This window comes from Macadamia integrifolia, chromosome 2 (assembly GCF_013358625.1).
Source record: "Macadamia integrifolia cultivar HAES 741 chromosome 2, SCU_Mint_v3, whole genome shotgun sequence".
Taxonomy (NCBI): domain Eukaryota; kingdom Viridiplantae; phylum Streptophyta; class Magnoliopsida; order Proteales; family Proteaceae; genus Macadamia; species Macadamia integrifolia.
Window position 1 is genome coordinate 14,356,731 of NC_056558.1, and position 1,786 is coordinate 14,358,516.

The window sequence follows — 1,786 nt, forward strand, 5'->3', positions numbered from 1 at the left end:
GTCAAACCCTAGGTCCTAATCAAACATTCCAAATCTACCCAATGAGAATACAGAACCATTCACCCACTACCACCTTATGTTTTTGAGTCACTTATTATTTTTCTATAAAAGTGTCAAACACGTTCTTGAGACGTTGAGACGTTGAGACTCAGCTTCAAATTGCATTTCACCAATATTTAAAAGTCCCCACGCGGGATGCAAAGGTCCTACCACCACCACCACCACCATCATCATCTCTTTCTTTTCCGGTCTTCCTTCCCTGACATATCCGTTGAGCAACGGATCCTTACTTTCTTACCCGCCCCACCAGATTCAAATTATCTTCTCTGAGAAAATAAAAAGAGAAAGCTAAAAGCCACCCACTGACCCATTCCCTTTTCCCTCATTTCTCACCAAACTTTATTATAAAAAAGACCATAAAAAGCCTACCCCTCTTCATCAACTTGCATCCATGTCTTCAAACTTCTCTCTACGACTTTACCTATTGCCTAATGGGGAGTTGCATTAGCAAATGCCGGCCTCGCCCATCTTCCAACAAACACAAAGAAGATCATTCTCTTCTGGTTCAAGACAAGCTTGTAATTATCTCTCAATCTCCTACAATTCCCGATATTAATCCTCTCATCCCCAACAAACAACAACCCAATTCATCTCTTATCTCATCTCCTTCACCTTCCTCAGATTCTTGTACCTCTAATATTACTACTACTAGCACTTGTTCCACATCAACCTTGTCTTCCTCATCATCCACATGTTCATCTTCAGCATTAGTTTCCAAGGATCGATCGTTCTCGAACGATTTCTTATGGGCTCGTCTCAAGGAGAATCCACATATAATTCCCCATGGATTACTTGATCCCTTGAAGGAAACTCCAGTCAAGGTTGTAGCTCCTAAGTTTCCAACTCGGAAATTGGATTCATCATCTTCTAAATCAGCTGTACAAGGAAGAATAGGGCTCCCACCACAAAAGAGAAGCCGCGAAAGGTCCAGCTCGCCAACCCTAGCTCCAGAAAGGAGTTTCAGGAAAGAGTTTGAGAGACCTCAACCCACAAGCTCCCTTCCTCGGCGAAACTTCGGTTCGCCATCTCCTAGTAGGAGGTTTAATGGAGATCCATGTAGGGGAATTCCTATAAATGCACCCAAGAGATGCAATTCACCCAACAGAGGCAATTCACCCAAGAGGAAGGAGAATCTCCAGCTTAGAAGTCCTTTAAACAAAGTAAGTAGAGATGGGTCATCTCAATTAATGAGGAAGAGAGAGACTTGCACTCATCACATCCAGGATGGTATTGGTATTGATGATCAAAATTCAGTGGGAGCTATGGTGTTAAACAAAGATAGCAACTCTCTTCCCATGGATGATCTTAATAACCCTCTTATTTCTTTGGATTGTTTCATCTTCCTTTAAGGAGAAATGGTTTTCAGTAGCAGATTGGTGTGTTCATATATTATAGTGGATTTTTCATTTGTTTTCTTTTTTCCTTTGTATTCTTTTCATGTTTTTTTTGTAAACAGGCTTGAAGAATTGAGATTGATTGATTACCAAAATCAAAATAAAGGAGAGCAGTGTCATTATTAGGGTTTGTGTTTCAACTCCCTTGTTGTGGCTTAGACATGGTAAGTAGTTCAAGTCTCTTCAGTTAGGTCACATCCTTGGCTGGACTTTATCTCAAGCCCTTAGCGATTGAGGACAGCAACAAACAGCCAAAATGGGTTTGACTTGCCTCACTAGGACTTCTGCACAGCCCAGGTTGGCCTTAGGCTATGTGATCCAGTAGGACTAGA

General features: G+C 41.5%; 1 protein-coding gene across 1 annotated transcript; it reads left to right on the forward strand.

Moving 5' to 3' along the window:
- Window positions 1–438: 438 nt before the first annotated feature.
- Window positions 439–1,579, forward strand: LOC122058660 (probable serine/threonine-protein kinase dyrk2). The gene has a single exon (XM_042621309.1). The coding sequence runs from the start codon at window positions 492–494 to the stop codon at window positions 1,407–1,409; it is 918 nt and encodes a 305-aa protein (XP_042477243.1). The 5' UTR covers window positions 439–491; the 3' UTR covers window positions 1,410–1,579.
- Window positions 1,580–1,786: the final 207 nt, after the last annotated feature.